This window comes from Gavialis gangeticus, unplaced genomic scaffold (genome assembly GCF_001723915.1).
Source record: "Gavialis gangeticus isolate Ggan-Ray unplaced genomic scaffold, GavGan_comp1, whole genome shotgun sequence".
Lineage (NCBI taxonomy): Eukaryota > Metazoa > Chordata > Crocodylia > Gavialidae > Gavialis > Gavialis gangeticus.
Genome location: NW_017728985.1, coordinates 84,022 through 99,709, shown reverse-complemented (window position 1 = coordinate 99,709; position 15,688 = coordinate 84,022). Strand labels below are relative to the sequence as shown.

Sequence of the window (15,688 nt, the reverse complement as noted above, 5' to 3'; positions counted from 1 at the left end):
CCCCTACTGCCAAGACCTGCTTAGAAAGTACAGTAAAATTAACAAGTTTTGCTAGCCTTCATTAAAACAAAGTAAGGTTGACTTGGGTCTGTCTTATAATGAAGGCATGATGGGGTAGGAACTAACATCATGTGAGCAAACTGCAGCAAAGAAGAGGAAAGAACAGCATTGATAAGAGAGGCTCTTATGGTTAAGGTAACCTGGGGTTTATTAAACTTTGCAGTTTTGAGGAAGCTACTCCCTCAACCCAATGTGCCTTCCAAGGCCTGCCATCTGCACTGAGCTAAAAACTGACATTGGGTTTGTCCTGGGGCTGATTCTCCCAGGCTCTGACAAGTATCAAAACAGGTGTGGAACAGTCGTTTACACACTCAACTTGAATGGCAGTTAACTGGAATTCGCTGCTGTTGTCCTGGGACAAAATGTTAACTGGGATATTTCACATAGACAACAGACTGTAGGATCCCAAAATAAAAGCTTTGCCCCTGTTTCTAGCCTTAGAATCACAGACAAATGGGGCCGGAAGGAATGCCAAGAGGTCATCTAGTACAACCCGTTGCCCAGGGAAGGGTTGTCCCTGGCTAAAACCTTGTCTAACCTTCTCTTAAAAACTTCCCCCGTGGGAGAGACTGCACTCGCTGCCACCCCACCCTGATCTGTTCAGTGCTGAACTACCCTCAGAGTAAGAAAGTTCCATCTAACATCCACCCTAATTCATCTTGTCTACATTAATGAGTATGGCCTGCTAGTTGAGTCCCAGTTCAGGTTTGTGAGAACAGTCAGTGGAAGCAGAAGCTGAAAAGTCATTCTTTTTCAACTGACTTCTTCACCATGCTGCTGCAGAAGGTTTAAGCTTGCTGTTGGTGGGCACAGTCCCAGATTCACCTGCCAAGCCACCTCATGACCACATCAAACTGCAAGTCTATATTGTTTCAGCCAGAGGCTAACTCATCAAACTCTGCTTACCTCCACTTGCAGGTTTGCTAGCAGCAAGGAACTCTGACTGGTGTGAAACTTTATCTGGGTCAATAGGACTCTGCAGAAGAGAGAGAGTGGTGTCAGCAGGGTCTTGCAGTAGTGAGTGCATCACAAATAATCTGTAGGGTTGGCAATAGAAAGTCGCTTTCTTATGTGACCTAGCCTGTCTGTATAGTAGAGAGGAGACTGAAGGACTTTCACTCAAGCAATAAGATCTTGAAACTAGAATTATTTCTGAGTTCTTGACCAAAAGATAAATGTGGGGTGGAGAGACAGATTTTCTGGAATATACTAAACGTTAGCAGCTCAGCCACGGACAGGTGGGGCCTGTTTCTGTATGTGTATCTCAGTCACCGGGCTCTGCCAGGGTAGGTACAAGAGAGGAGTGATTTAAGGGGGCCAGAGCTGTAAATGGGCTCTGGCTAATGTGCAGTGCCTCAAGTAAGAACATATGGCTTGAGCATCCTCCCCATTATATGCTCTGCCAGCTGATAGAAAGAAAGCCATGGTCTTGCCTCCTAGAGCTGCATTCTAATGCTTGTTTACATGTTGGGGTCTTGAAAATATCAAAAGTCACTTTGCAGGCGTGATCGGATTTGTCTCCTGGCAGCCTGGAGGTTCTGAAAGGAAAAGTAAAAAAAGGAACGTATTGAAATTTCTGATATATAAAACACAGCAGCAGCAGCCACCTTGTTCATCAAAACTGCCTTGTAGATGGAAAGGAGCTTGCAGGCTTCTTCCTGTGTCAGATTTTATCTTCATCTTGAAAGTTTGCATTCACTCAGACATAGCTCAAATGTGCAGTTCCCATGCTATCATGTAACAATTTTCCAAGGAATCCAGGTTCTTGGATTTTAAATTTCCTTAACCAGTTCACTTACCTGTATTCATCCTTTTCTAGGTAGTAGTGAAAGCTCAGAATTTAGTGAGGAGCTGTCTTCAGGGCTTGAAAGGTGAGTTATAACTCATTGTCTTCACATCACGTGGAATTGCAGCTTATGTAGGTGCTAATACACTATTTTGCAACTGCCAGAATTGGGATATTTCAATAATGTGAAAGTGTCTGAAACAGGAAATTCTGTATCAAATCATTGATCCTCTGATTTTAGAAATAGACAGCCTTTGGAACAAATGCAACCTAAGTATCATAGTTTAGCCTGAGATTATTCAAAATTAAAGTCATGGTCAGTAAGGGGAAGCGGGGAGAGCAGATTCTGTTCCTATGACTGTCACCCAAGTACTGCCTCATTAGTAAAGCAAAGTGAATGGCTCAGGGAGGCAGCCAGCTGCATCCCTTCCCTGAGCTGACAAAGCTCCATCTTGAAACCCCCAGGGCTTTTGCCCTCAGAGCTGCTGCTGGAAGCTGTTCCAGATTATTACCCTTAGAGGGATGAGGGCACCTGTTATCAAACTGGGAGTATGTCTACGTGGAGCATGGCAACCAGTGCAGGGACAGCCCCAAGCAACCTCTGCATGTGCTGGTTTCTCAACCAGAAACAGGACAGGCACAGTGTTGAACTGGAGCTAATCAATCCTGCGTCTCAGCAGAGCTAATGAGTGCAAGCGCCAAGCCGCACAAACACAGCTATCTTGTATCTGGCTGTGGAGCCTGCACTTGCGGAGGAAATGCTAGTAGCATTGCATGGTGCTTCCTTGCGCCATACAGATCTGCCATACGATATCTAGAAGTGCATGTGGACATGTCTGATAGAAAAGGGCTCTGTAATTTAGCAGACCAAAGCAATCTGAGATTGAGTGACTGGAAAGTGAAATTTGGCAGAAGAGTACCGTGTGTTGGTAACACTGCAAAGGGAATCAATCTGTGAAACATTTTACCAACAAAAAGGGCTGCTTCTTCACTCAGGCCTTTCAGTCAAGCCTGGAAGTCTTTCTGAAGCAACCTGCTGTAGTGTGAATCAAGTGGTGAAGTTCCTTGGTCTGTGTCAGGCCGGAGGTGAAGCCAGATGTTCATCATAGTCCCTTCCTGGTCATACAGTCTGTGAGGCCCAAGCTCTGGGCATGCTGCTCAGCTCACCATGCCAGAATACACCGGCTTGTCGAAATAGAGAGACAACGCGAGAGGACTTTGCCCGGTTTCACTGCACAGCAAAATTCTGCCTCGGGATTGCAGTGAGAATAGGAAATGTTACAATTGGAGCCTGTGCCATGAGTGTGTAATAACCAGTCTGAATAACCAGACATGGTGCATACCAGGAACATTTTCCTGACTCTGTCCAAGCGGGCACTTAGTTCCTTTCCACCTCTGCCTTCCCATTCTTCTTCACAAGAAATATCGATGAGTGGGGGCAGCACATCTGCTTTGCTTCTCCCACACCTCGTCTGGGAAGGCGGGGGGCAGAAAAGAGATTGTCCTGTTATTTGCAGGACTTTCTGAATTCACATAATTAAAGCAGTATTATCAATAAACCTCATCATCATTATATTGGGGCTGTTGCCTAATTCTAGTATACACAAAGGCAAACAATGCAGGCACGTAGTTGTTTCCCTGAATCCTCATATCCAAACAATACTCTTAGTGGTAAATGAAAGTAAATATGCATAAAAATCAAGATCACACTAGTTCTGAAAAGTATAAAAGGCAATGGGTAAGACGCCCAGCTCCAGCTATTCTTGAAACTCTACAAATAGGAGAGAGATTATAAGAAATTTGGTCTGCAGAGCACTAACTCATATGTAAACTACTACTGAAATTCATCTCCCTCCATTTTATATTGAGAAGCAACATTCATTGTGACATGCAGACAGGATTGTTTTTGAAGAGTAACGTATGCTTTAAAACGCAAGCGCCTTTTCTTGAGGAAATGAATGTAATATGTTTATTTATTTGAGTAGACTGGCTTAACAATCCAAAGGTTGGTTTATTTTGAATTCTCTGTAAAGTGAATCGTTAATTTAACACTCTAGAATCTGTTCCAAACTTTCATTGTTGAAAGCATCACACTAGAATTTCCCTTCTGAATTGAGCTAGCTACAGTTTTTGGACAACTATTTTATTTGCTTATGAATGTAGTGTTGAAATGACCAAAACTATTCACATTTGAGTTAAACTCAGTAAATAATTTGGACCAAAGTTGGAAAAAATAATTTAATCAAATTAAAAATTCTTTGTTTCAGTATTTTTAAGTGAAACATTTTTACTTCTCAGTTAGAAATGATCTTTTGTTTTATAGCTTAGTTTATTTTAATATAAGCAAGAGGTGGGGCCACCTGAGCCATAAACTGTAAACATTTCATTTTGGGTCAAATGGAATGTTTTATTCACCCTGGGAAAAATTGTTGCAGTTTGGGATTCTTGTCTTTAACTTTGGCATGAAAAAACCTTGATATTTTGCATTTCAGGTGAATGAAGGAAAAAAGATTTCCAGTTTTTTAGTATATTGAATAAACTGAAAAATCAATTATTTGCACAGCTCTCCTGGTGAAGCTGTGTTACTACAGAGTTACAGGTAGCGTATCTACTAGGGCTTCCAATGAGTGTGACTTGTCATTGCTGCAGGTAGCCTGGGCTATAAACTAGCCACTTCAGTGCAGTGCAGAATACAAAACCCAGCGGTCTAGACAGGCTTCTGCTTGGTGAACTAAGAGTGAACTCCCAAAGTGACTACTGTAGATGCAGATGAGTCTCAGGTATTTATATCAGTACAGGGTAGCAGTGGGTGCATGCGTGTGTGCAAGAAGGATGCCTAGCATGTGCCTTCCAAGGCCGACTGTATTGCACTGCACCTATAAAATAGCAGACTTTGTTTTACTGTTTATTCCATTTTCTTTAAACTGTCCTGTAAGAATTGCATTATTCTCAAAATCTCCATGAGAAGAACATGAAAGATCGGAATTAAGGTCTCCTTTCTGTATTTAACTTGCCCTTTGTGTAACTAACTTGTATAACCAACTGTAGGGTTAATTCTTAGAAGGACAATGTTCCTCTAGTTATACACCCCCAGTTTTCTGTTGAATGGGGCTCGTGGTTGGCTTAATGAGAGGAAGTGTCCTAGGTGTTTATACTACAGTGATGCAGACCACAGAGGAACGTGTATTTGACGCGACAGATCTCCTTTGTTGCGGTTTAAAAGAGCTTAGCACCTTCACGTTCTGCAGATCATAAACTTGGCTAAGGAAATGTCATTCCTAAATTTGAAAGAGCTCGGGCTTCTGCCGAAACCTTTTGCCTTCTGCCTGGGTGCTGTGCTTTTAGAAATAATCTCAACTGTGCATTAACATGCAGTTATAGGAGGAAGGTAATATCAGAACCCAGACAGACACAAAATGTTGTGATCACAAGTGACTGAAATGATGCCAAACATATTAAATATTCCAACAGGATATTTAATATTGATTTTAAATCCTAGTCATAAATGTTAATGTATATATATATTTTTTAAACAACAAACCTTATAATCAGAGCTCATGTGTGCTCCTGAGCTGATTTGGAGTTACTTGCTTTCAGTACAGATGGTACAGGAGCACTGAATACAAGGAACCAGTTTCCAGCTCTCAGATAAGATGTTGCAGAAAGTCAGGGTTGTTTCCTGGTTTATGCTAGATACAGAAGCTAAAATGACTAAATCCCCTGACCACTTGGTGCCCAGTCATTTCAGAACTCTTGCAAGATATCTTCCCTCAAGTTTATAATGCTTTTCAGACAGAAGCAGTAAGGGTCGCCAGTTATACATTTCATACGTGTCCAAAGTACTCCTTATGAACTGCCACCTCACTAGGTATCACTGAGCTATACCATTTCAAGGATGGCATATATTCACATAGCAGCTGAGGTGTCCTAAATAACATAACTGTAACATATACCTGTATGTCTCATTGCTTATATCATTACAAAAATAAAATATAAAGGAACACATGGATAACACAGAGCAGTCTGGCATGGTAGCTTCTTAGACATAAAAGCAGAAATACATCCAGGTAAAAGGAAATGTACAGTCTGAGCAATGGACAACAGCTTTACAAACTTGTTGGCAAGGAATTATTTTCTTAAATGTCAGCTGCATCTGCCATGTTAAATCCCAACCTGTGTCTGACCCTGTTGGTCCATTCACATAGATTTGCTCCCAGAAACACATTTTGAACTTAGATAGGGGAAATAATGTGCTGCTTTTTTTAAATTGAAGATATGCAACTGAAATGTTTTCCATTCCCGAGGTGTGCTGCTGTCCATAGAGGATTGTTCCCTCAGCCTGTGTCACATGCGAGTTTGGTGGTGCTTTCCATAACGTTGATATTAGAAAAGAACTCACGTTTGAATTTCCGCGCAGGGGTCGGCTGTACGCCACGCTGGGGCCCAACTGGCGGGTACCAATTCGGAGTTCTCCGCGAAGTCGAAGCTGTGTCTACAGGTATAGCTGGGTGGCAGGTCTGTTTGTTTGCGTGCAGTCATGAATTCTCATTTGTATCTTTGTGTTTTCCTTCAGGAAACCAAATGCATCTTCTCTTTAAAACTATCATTGTGCGATTGTGGTAACCCTCCGAGGTCTATCTTCCCCTTTCATTTCTGCACAAAGATTCTGGTAATGCTAATAGGAGTCGTATCTTCTTATCTAGGGGAAGGAAGGGAGTTTAGGTACTAAAACTAATACATATGTACAGCTTCCATGCTGCAAAACCTGAATGGTTAGGGCTTTTCATGCTATTTCTTCAGCAGGTTTGCCATGAAAATTGGATGCTCTTTTTGCTGAATTTAGCTTTTAGAAAATCATTAATTGCACAGAGTAATTAAAAGTGTGGGTTTTTGACCCTTCGCTGTCACTATTTCTGATTTAAACTAGAAATACTAATTCCATATTGTCTGGTAAAGTCAGAGAGATTGTAGGTATATCATGCTAATTTTGTACAGGTTTGGCCTCTGGTAGGAGGTATGAAACCAATGCAAAGCAATATGCTAGATGCACTGTCCCAGCGCCTCTTCATCAGTGATGGTCTCCACATGCTGGGTATCTCACAAGGGGTTTTTTGATGTCCTCCGTTATAAAATGAATGTTGCGCTTATTTTACAATGCAGCAGGTCAGACTAGGTTTCTTTGTTTCCACAATTTATAGTGTCAAAACCACAAGTTTTGTAAGTGCTTCTGTTACCCTGAGTTGTATGGTCCAAGAAGCAAGAGAAATAAAATAGCAAAATGGTAAAATATTGCTTCCATGGAAACAGGTTCAGGCCCTTGAATTTTTGGGGGGAAAAATGCTCCACTTACAGTTTGAAGTGACAAAGTGCAAAGTTAGAGCAAGTGCATTGTAATTCTCCCCAGAATGAGCTATTTGAGGGGAGCAGGGGTAGGGGCGCTGCCCATATGTCCAGCTCACAAAAGCTTATTCTCATATATATAATTTACTGGCAATTATCTAGACAGTGCAGATCTACCCTGCCTTCTGCTCAGCTTTGCCAGAAGCCAGAATGTTTTTTTGCATTCTGTCAGGATAAAGTTAAAAATCTGTGTTGTCCCATGAACTTCTGAAATACGTTAGCTTCACTGTTTACTCACTGTGTTCATTCACTCACCATTTCCTGCATTTCCAGTGGTTGGTGCTAGCATCTGACTTTGCAGAAGCAGCCCACAAAAACTGAGCATCGCTTTTCCAGGCTTAAATCACCACAGCCTGACACTGTGGATAATTAGTTGAATCTGTGCAAAGTGGGTAGAAAATGCTACCGGATCATGTTTTAAAACTGTTTTGCAAGGCTGTGAAGAATCAGTCCCACTTTGTAGGGGTCTGTATGCTTCAAAATCCACAGCTGAAGTAGTTGTGTTTCACGGTGGCTAAGTAAACTAGCTGATATAGTATCTCATGGAGTCTAATCCCATATGGTTTAATAGGCAGAGCTGGTAGCAGTGCCTGTAATTAAGGTTGCCCAACAGTTCTCATTACAAGTGTTTTCAGTTGTTTAGAACTTTCCCAAAATTACAGCATTTGAGCAGAAATTTTCCATACCAAATGCATGCCTCTGGCTGACTATTTTTAATTTTCACCCAAAGCAGTTCAGCCATTTTCCAGAACATTATCTGCTTATGTTCCAAAAACTCTACTTTGAAAACTATAGGTTTTGGAGCTGTCCCTGTGAAACTGCCTGGTTTTGGCCTACAAACAAAACTTTTAAAAAGTCATGATTCACATGGGCTCAGAAGAAAAGTCTGATTTAAGCAACTTAAAACTCTGATTCTGCCTTATTGGGCATGCTGCAGCCTCCAATAGCTCCTGCGTGTGCTCAGACAGAGCATACTGCTGATCCATAGTGTGACTGAGCCTGTACCAGCTGTGGGGGCAGAACAAAATATTCCCGGTAGTGTCTGTCTGCTCCCAGCTCCTCTGGGCTGAGGTGGGGCTGGGTGCTGGAACTAAGAGCAAAGGAGCCTGCTTCTCCCGTGCTTCTCGTCTATCAGTGGCTCCCCCAGTCTGGCACCCAGGCAGCATGACGTTGGAGGCTGGCTGCTTTGAAGAGAGGGAGGACAAAGATCAAGCTAGGGCCTGGGGACTGGAGGCTAGAACTGGCTGGACAAGCAGAGTGCAACTGGGAGCCAGGGGGAATGGGGCAAACAGATCAGCGGAGTGCTGGAAGGAAACTGGAACCAAGAGTCCATATGAAAGGTGGAGAAAATAAACCTGGCAAGGAACTGAGGGGCAGAATGAGGACTGGGACTGGCTGGGCAGGGAGAGCTTGAGACAAACAGCAGAGAGATGATGGTGGAGAAACTGAGACTGGAGCAGAAGATGGCAGCTGGGAAGTGGTTGTGGGAAAGGGCAACACATATTGGTGAACTGCTGTATAGTATTGCTGGAACAGAACTGCATGGGCTGGGTGTTTGTGTCCCCATAGGCAAGTGTACGTGAATGTGCTATGCACAGTAACAGTACGATCCTGAGCTTCAGGTCTTCTGGGTAAATGTTCCCTGTTTCTGGATTGATTACCATGTGCCCATAGCTCAGCACAGCATGGCGCTTCCAGGGTTTCTCCAGGCTTCTGCAGTACACCGCCAGTTTTAGACGTACTAGTTCTGGTTGTTTAGATATTTCTGAAAAGCAGGTGTCCCCAAACCAAGTTGTTGGATGATGCTGTGTACACCAGGCAGTGCCGGGGAAAACAACTCATTCTGCTGTCTGCTCACCTCGGTGCATGCCATGTGTGTCTCAGCCCAACAGGAGCCTGCAGCTGCACGATAGGGACGTCCACAGGAGTCATTACCATGGAAGGGCCATTGAAGAGGAAAACATTGCTGAAAGAAGGCAAGAAACCTACTGTAAGTTGGACCTTCGCAGTGATCCTACACTGATAACGGCTGTGCTGGCTCCGGACCGCAGTGCTGGGCCAGGTCAGGCAGCACAGTAAATTTTCTCCAGGAAGCAGGCCACTGTGTTGTTTCTCTGCTCTGCTGCAAAACCACTTGCTGTTCAAGAGTGAGAGCCAGATTTTTTCCCCTTCCCCCAGTGCTTGCTGTGCAGCCAGCCTCTCTGAGAGGCTGGGAGTGACACTGGTGGGCCAGGACAGAAGGGCCAGAGGCCAGCAGCTCTCTGTAACATCAGCTGGGTAGGGCTTGTTAGCATCCATGGCTATAGGATCCTTCTCCTTGGTGGGGACCAAGGGCTTGTGTCTGAGTGAAGCAGGACAGACTGGCTCTCAGGAGGCTCACGGAGGACCACAGAGATCTGGCCCTCTCTGCCCAAGCACTCAGGCCCTTCACATGCCCAAATTCAAGGGACTCTTCCCTGGTCCTGGTTTGTGGGGAGCAGGAGAAAATAATGCAGTGGAAACCAATCAGACTCCAGTGTTAGGAGTTTTCAGATTGCCTTGGATGCTTACAGGGTTTTGTGTGCAACTCTCAGGGCTACGCCTAGGTCTGAAAAACTGTAGAATAGCCGCATGATAAATTAAATTGGTCAGACTGCAGAAGAAGGCATCAGCTGTGTCCAGGTGAGGGCAGCACAGCACCCTGCTCTGAAATGATCAGTCCTGGGATTTCTGTCAAAAGACAGTTGGACAGTGTGGGTTTTCTTTGCTCCTTCAGGCAGTCTTACAACCACCAACACAGAGGGAACAATGCTGAAGTACTCGGGCAGAGACTCAGGCCCTAGCACTCTCCGCCCCAAAACTCCTCCCCTTTGTGTAGGCAATCCTCCTGATGCTTCATAGTTTGCTGACATTCAGAGTATCTAAGCACACTAATACTTCCTCCCATTTTCTCCTTCCTTATTCAGCTCTCCTCATGGACTAGATACTGGGTTACACTCTCAGGATCAACCCTTCTTTACTTTGGAGCAAAGTCATTAAGAGGCACAGAAAGAAAACATGTAAGTAAAGAAACACAAAATTTGTTCTTGGGAGTACTACTAGGAGTGTGCATTTGAGCAGACATGGTTGCTCCCAGCTGGCATATCGACCTGCAGTCCACCCAGTGCCTAACGGCACAACTGCTAATTCCATCACTTTTGTCTGCCTCTTCCAGTATAAATCTACCCCTGGTAAAAAAGTTTCTATTGTGGGCTGGATGGTGGCACTGCCTGATGATCCTGAACACCCGGATATTTTCCAGCTCAACAACCCTGATAAAGGTAATGCTCTGTGATGTCGCTTCTCTGCATTACACACTAGCGGCAGGGATTGGAGCAATAGCTTTTGATGCACTTTTAGTTTACAGTATTTGCAATATGCCACACTGGAAAATAAAGAAGCAGATATTCAAAGGGAGACACAAGGGTGCTCTGGTGAGGTCCTGTAGATGGCGCAGAAATGACTTGCCAGCATGAAGCCACAGCATGTCACTGCTGCCAGCATTGCCCATCCTCTCCAGGTCTGTGGTTTTCATGTGGTTCCTCAGTGAGTCACCTGCCAAGAGAGGCTTACATGACCTCTGAATCAGCAGTTCCCAAAGGTGGAGTGGTGTCCCTGCAGGTAGTTGTGCAGGTATGAATGGGGTCATGAGTCCCATTGTGGCTCTTGTTCCCTCAGGCCCACAGTTACCCCCAGCGTATGCAGTTAACAGAGGACAGGGCTTTACTGCCCCTCAGCTACTCTGTGGTGTCTGCCCCGTGCCTCCCCCCTGCTACTCAGTTGGGGCAGCTCATGCCTGAAGGAAGCAGGACTAAATCTCCGGAGTCTGAATCCCCTCACCTGTTCTGCTTGCCTGCAGCATAAAGGGAGTGGATTCTGTCTCTGACTTGCAGAGGAGCTTTGGGGAGGAGCAGTGCAGATGACTGACAAAACTGAAAGGCCTGTCAAAGGAGATGGGTTCACAAACAATGGGTGCATCCCCGAAAACAGCCCAGAGGGTGGGCCTGGATGCACTGGGGAAGCGAAACCAGGCACCCCATGACTTAGGTCAGACTGGATGCCCAGACTGGTGTCTTTGATTACACCTCAGTTTTATGTGGCCCCACTACCCATGTGTTCGTCAGGCATGTTGCATGTCCCTGCTCTTCCACCTCTCACCCAGAGGCTGTTGGGCACATGCTCCCCCAGGCCCGCCTTATCTCAAGGGCTTGCTGTGGAAACTAGGAGTTCTGGGCATTTGAGACCCAAATGAATGCATTTACTTAAACTCTTGTCTTCTGTGCTGACAGGTTATAATTTAGTGAAAGTGCACATCTGTCAGTCACAAACTTAGGGCTCTGATTTCTTTAATTTTGTAGGCAATGTTTACAAATTTCAGACTGGTTCAAGGTTTCATGCAATACTGTGGCACAAGCATTTGGATGATGCCTGCAAAAGCAACAGGCCTCAGGTAAAGCTATTAACATCTGTTTTCCGCCCCATCTCTCTCTCTCCCAAGTTCCAGGAAGCCCCTGCCCATGGGGGTGCCTCCCTCCAGCCCGTGTGTGAGCCTTGTGGCTGCACAAAGAGGCACGTCAAGTTATTTTCACAACAGTTCATCTTGCTCATTGACCAAAGTGGGACAAGTGAGATTCCACATTCTGGGATATCTGCAGAAATCTCTGGCAGGGGTGAGTTTCTGCCAGTCTGGCTATGAGCTGTGGTGGTTGAGGTGTGACGTGAGGCCTCCCTTGCTTCCCCAGACTGAGCACAGCAACTCCTTAGCGTGCACTGAACAAGGAGGGTCACCTGAGAGCCTAGGGCTCCCTCCCAGGATGTAGGGCAGTGCCCTGTGCCTATGTTGCAGGTCAGCCCCAAGCAGAGCTGGTTCTGGAGTCAGTCATGCTGTCAGCACCTGGCAGTACACGCGACATGGAATAGGTTGACACCATTTCTCATTGTCATGAGCAGGGCCTGGAGTCCTCCACTGCTGACTGACTTGGATTCTCTTCCAGGTACCTGCCAACCTTATGTCGTTCGAGTAACTTGCTCTAATCTGTTGTGCGACGTCAAGTGCCAAACTGCAGGAGGGGATGGTCGTTCTGTGAGGTGGCGGCAGTCCCTGAAGTGAGCCAGCTGCCCATTCTGCACTTTCCTATGTAACTTGAAAGGGATTTGGACACAGCTTTTACAAGCAGAGGAAGTGAATGTTGTCCTTAGGACCAGATATAGTCTCATGCACTGAACAGAAGTAGAGTTTAGACAGGCTGAAGATAAGTCCTGATCTGAGGACCCTCAAGCCCTTGACTTTAACCCTGTGGTCACAGACTGCCCTGGACTAATGTTTGACCACAGACTGTGCATCCCATCTTCTGCCTATTCTTTTTTTAGACTGTTCTTTTTATTGTTGAGCTGCTTTATGTGACTGAAGAACATTTAGCCCATGTTGGGTTTCCAATTCTTTCTAATGCACAAAACGATTGACAGTGTTAACTTGCTGCAAAGTGTCAATTAGAATAGAACATTGTGAAACAACATTTTTATAACCTAAGTGCACTGAGTTGCTTGGCAATGTGGCTGCCTCAAATTTTGTATCAAATCTCTGGACGATTCTGCTGTTCACATTTGACCTATTTGGGAAATGTGTATTTTGGCACAGGATAATTGACTAAACCTAGTGTTTCTTTTGTTTGATTGTGCTACTTTTAAGTATAATTTTGAGGAATGTCCAGACAAGTGATGGGTCCACTGCTATTTAAATTCACTTTGTGTTGAAGCCTTTCCTGGGCTTTCTTACTAGTGCTGTAATTGCCTGCAGATGTGTTTTGCTTCCTTTTATTCTGGTGCTGTTCATCTGAGGTCTCTAGTTCCATGGATGCAGCAGTTCAAGTCTTCTGAATTGTGTGGTACTAAGCATCCCCCGGGGGATGCCCCCCATCTCCACACTGACACTGCGTGCCTGCATCAGTGGCATGCAGAACCCAGGCAGTGGTACCTGTTGTGGTGAAGCCCTCTGATCTTCTGAAAGGGTGATGGAGATGAGAGCAAAGCAGGGCAGAGGGACAGTGAAGCAGCTGCCAGGGTGTGGAGTCCCCCAAGCCAGTGTCCTGAAAAGAGAAAGCAAACTGAAATTCTCAAGAGCCTTCTTTCCTAGAAAAACCCTCCTCACGTCAGGGCTTTCCCCACATGTGCCCGGACACTCGTCTGCTGGTCAGAGCCTTCTGCTGTTTCCATTTAGAGCTCAGCCTGTTTTCCAACACTTGCCATTTCTGCTGCAGGAAGTAAGTGTTCAGGCCACGCTGAACAGGAACCAAGGTAAAAGTCATTGCACAAATCCTCCATCCTGCACTTGGCTGGGCTTCCAAATGTTCCTGAATCCCTGGTGCCCTGCAGCTCCCCATGCACGGGCTGAGATTGTGAGTTGGGTGGGAGAATCCTGAAAGCCACCATCACCTTGTAATCCATGGGCAATCAGAGGTAATCCTGGGTGAACAAAGCCCAGTGTTAGAATAAATGCTGTGTCATGGGGTTACTCTACTGATATCACACAATCATGATTTTTTGGCAGCTTTTATTTTAGATGTGCTTCTCTTACAAAAATCGTATTTATAATGTTGAATTTCAGGATGTCTGTTGACTATAAAGTATTCTTTTGTTTTAACCGACAGCATTATCATCCTGAGAATTAAACATACCTGACCAGCTTTTGAAGAAAAGCGGCTCCTAGTAGCTCCTGTGTGGACAGATAGGATGGGTGTAAGGACTCGCACAGATCTGGGCATAAGTAATCTATGAGGCTTCAAGAGATGCCAGAGCTGGAGGAGTGGCAAAAACATTAGTTTTTTTGCCATTTCAGAAACTTCCTGTAAGAGGGAGCTGTTAACCCAGCAGCTGCTGTCCACCCAAGAGTAGGGCTGACAACAAAGTAAGGTCTAACAGAAGATTATTAAGGAAGATGAGGGTGAGGCCCTGTCCCCAGCGTGTCACTGCTTATGGACCATTTGTGAATTATTCTCCTAGACAAAGATGTTTGGATGGCTGCAGTGAGCTACACATTAGAACTGTTCGTGAGAGCGTGGGCATTGCTAGACAGCGAATTAAAGCAGAATATATTTGTTACAGGGTGTGCGCTTGCGTTTCAGACATATCTAAGAAATCAGCAGCGTTCTGTGACTGCGCTGTTATCATGTTTAGTTCTGTCTTAAGCCCAGAACCTTAAGACTAGGGACAGAAATTACACATAAACCAGTGTAAGTGATCGGAAACCAGTTCAGATCTGTAACACAGCAGAAGTTCAGGGCACAGAAGCTGCTTTCAAAATGGCTGAAACTGGTTTAAGATAAACCTGGATGGATGTAGTATCAGACTTAACTGATTTAGGTTAAATCAGTTTATTGACCTTCTGTCCCAGATCCCCTCCAGATTCAAGTTAACTCACCGTCTGCCAGCATCCCAGGTTGCTTTGCACCTTCCCAGCAAACCCCGCCTTGCAGGGTGGGCGGGCTAGCCGTGGCCCAATCTGTTTGCTTCAGCCCAGCAGGGAGGTGTGCTTTAGCGCCCCCCAGCTTCTGGCCTGGGCCACAGCAGCATGTGGCTGCATGTCCAGGATCCAAAGTGAATGTCTGTTCACTTGCTTATCGGTTCGATCTGTGTAGGTTAGACTAACCTGTGAAGATTCATCCTATTCCGTTCCAGGCTTCTTGACTGTCTGTACTTAGCCTAAAGATCCTTACCCTTCACTAACTCACGACCCACTAGTAAAGCAAAGCTATCCACCACTCTGACCTGTCCTTGCATTGCTGGAATTAAGTCAGATCCAGAACGTACTGCTACATGGAGTTTGGTGGCTTCTTCTCAGCTGTGTTTAAATACAGTACCTCTTCCCTTTTGCATAGTAAACATGGGTCTTAACTATCCTAAAGGATATCGTTTTGCTAAAGGCTTTTGGAGCTTCTGGAATTACAGTGAGGAGAGGTCCACCCAGTACAATGGCTTTGGAAGGTGGGTTATAAAGAACCAAACTGTTCTCTTGAATAAATAGCCATTCGGTGGTCAGAGGCAATGAAAGCTGCTTGTGACATAATGCAAAACTCAAGAGGGACCGATAAATGCATAGCCAGCAGTCAACTCCTACAAGACTGGTACTTCCAGGCTGCGTAATAAACGAGTGTGTAGAAGGATGAGGACAGCATACGTGTAGATAAGCTCTCCCCTCAAGCAGCCAGGATTAAAATACACATTACCCACAGCAACAAAATGTGCAAACAGGAGTTGTAACATTAGCTTTTTGAAGCCAGCAAATTCTAATGGCTCAGCATGAGTTCAGAAACCAGCTTGCACAGAAGGGATATTATATTAATGCGTGGATGAGACCCTGACAGCTAAATCTACCCTGTCCCGATCTTTTAGCCTAATGTAGGCAATGCCCCTGTACAGGTTCCTGGT

At 45.0% G+C, this 15,688-nt stretch overlaps 1 protein-coding gene across 1 annotated transcript in view; it reads left to right on the top strand.

Annotated features, from left to right (window-relative positions):
* Positions 1-14,042, top strand: part of LOC109295256 (ras-specific guanine nucleotide-releasing factor RalGPS1-like) — a 19,670-nt gene extending 5,628 nt beyond the window's left edge. Inside the window, exons 2-8 of the mRNA XM_019514015.1 lie at positions 1,880-1,931; positions 6,264-6,344; positions 9,131-9,236; positions 10,192-10,284; positions 10,440-10,545; positions 11,623-11,714; positions 12,259-14,042. Of these exons, the coding sequence (XP_019369560.1) occupies positions 1,880-1,931; positions 6,264-6,344; positions 9,131-9,236; positions 10,192-10,284; positions 10,440-10,545; positions 11,623-11,714; positions 12,259-12,288 (560 nt within the window). The 3' untranslated portion in view covers positions 12,289-14,042. The remainder of the gene's footprint in view (positions 1-1,879; positions 1,932-6,263; positions 6,345-9,130; positions 9,237-10,191; positions 10,285-10,439; positions 10,546-11,622; positions 11,715-12,258) is intronic.
* The last annotated feature ends 1,646 nt before the right edge of the window (positions 14,043-15,688 follow it).